The sequence below is a fragment of the Triticum aestivum genome, chromosome 4B (genome assembly GCF_018294505.1).
Source record: "Triticum aestivum cultivar Chinese Spring chromosome 4B, IWGSC CS RefSeq v2.1, whole genome shotgun sequence".
In the NCBI taxonomy this organism is placed as follows: Eukaryota; Viridiplantae; Streptophyta; class Magnoliopsida; order Poales; family Poaceae; genus Triticum; species Triticum aestivum.
Window position 1 is genome coordinate 1,361,068 of NC_057804.1, and position 1,741 is coordinate 1,362,808.

Here is a 1,741-nt window from a genome sequence, read left to right on the forward strand (position 1 = left end):
ACTTATGCTTATGGATTAGTCATCCACTCGTTCGGCACGCACACCCGGACGATGGAAAATTGTCATAGACAGGTTTAAGTCCTGAACACCTAATGGTGCTCAGCAGATTTCCTAAATAGAAATACCACATATGCTAGTGCATATTGGTCGAGTTTTTTATATGCACATCCAGTGAAAATACATATATCTAAAAAACATTTGTTTCGTGAATCAAGTCTGGCTCGATGTTTTGTTATAATCGTGCAATATGGAATTCAACACGTCGCTATAATCTGTACATTACAGCAAAATACATAAAAACGAGGGAAGTATCAAGGCTATGTCATTTGAGTGTTGAATTACCGAAAGGAAGGAAGATATAAAAATTACATATACACATATAAAATTCATTGCAGATACAGGTGAAACTCACAACCCATCATTGGATTACATGAAGTTGGAAGATCAACCTAACTGGTACGTGCATAACACAATCACACAGTTATGATGAGTTATGGATAGAGCATATATATCATATGCTCGTATGATATATTCATGTGTCTTGTTTTTAGTCATCAACCCGTATAACATATCACTGGTACGTATCATGCACGGTGATTGTCGGCGTCTAGAGGTGGAGGTCTCGATCGGTATTATGGCCGGGCGGGCGGGGCAGGCGGCTTGGGTGGCGCCGGTGCCGGCGGCGAGGGCGTGAGGGCGCATTTGATCATGCCCATAACGTAGGTCTGGTCGCAGCTGAACCAGCAGACCGGCATGTCGGCGGGGGGCTTGGCCATGCACCCGAATACGCAGCCCATCACCGTCGTCCAGCACCCCATCATGCAATCCATCATCCCTTCCAGCTCCGGGGCCGTCATTGGCTGCCCGGCCGCCCATGCCGGCACCGAGAGTTCCGCGGCGTGGACGGGCCTCGGGTCGGCTGTGGCGGCGTGCAGGTCGGCGAGGCCGGCCAGGACGACGAGGGCGATGAGGAGGGCGGTGGAGCTGGTGGTGGTAGCCATCCTGCCCTTGTGCTTGCGGTGGTCGATCGATGGGTTTTGTGTGGTGAGCTGTTCACTTATAAGAGATGGTTTAGATAGTGGGATTTGGCATGCAGGGCTTAGCGTGGCGTACCAAACCCGACTTGCATTTTTGGTGTGTCCTGCCGTTGCTTCTCCGCGCACGCACACACACGATACAGGTGATGATTAAGCGTAGGATGCATGAAATATGCGTGAACGAAGAAATATGTACTACTCAGCAAATAATGTTTGTTGGACAATACTAATTGGAGGCACCAGTGAAACCTCCACGTTAACTATGATCATCTTGAAAATATCTCCACCCCATTGTCCAAATAAAGGTGGGAGCGTATGTCTTAATTTGGTCGTTTTGGCTATGTAGAAACGATTTGGTTTTTAATGAAAAAAATGCTTCTCCTCTACAGGTTATTTTTCGGTATACGCACTCGCTACGTACATGGTTTATGTTCCAACGACCGAAGGACCAACCGTTGTTCAAAACGGTGTGTATGCGATTGGAGCAGGTGGCAACGGAGGTTTTTTCTGACATGAATGGCAACATAACCTTCGGATCGATCCACCATCTCCCTCGACATTGGCATAGTGTAGGTCTATAGGACTCTACTATTGCCGATTTGTCGGGTTTTATTTCATGATTTTTTTGTCAGACTTTCGTATTGAGTTGTGTACATCCTAATTATGCAGAGGCCAAGTGTTACTCATAATGCTTTGTATCTGCT

The 1,741-nt window shown here is 46.9% G+C and overlaps 1 protein-coding gene across 1 annotated transcript; it reads right to left on the reverse strand.

The window, feature by feature from the left end:
* Positions 1 to 357: 357 nt before the first annotated feature.
* Positions 358 to 1,051, reverse strand: LOC123094126 (uncharacterized). Its single transcript, XM_044516191.1, has one exon. It carries the CDS (start codon positions 999 to 1,001, stop codon positions 633 to 635), a length of 369 nt encoding a protein of 122 aa, XP_044372126.1. The 5' UTR covers positions 1,002 to 1,051; the 3' UTR covers positions 358 to 632.
* Positions 1,052 to 1,741: the final 690 nt, after the last annotated feature.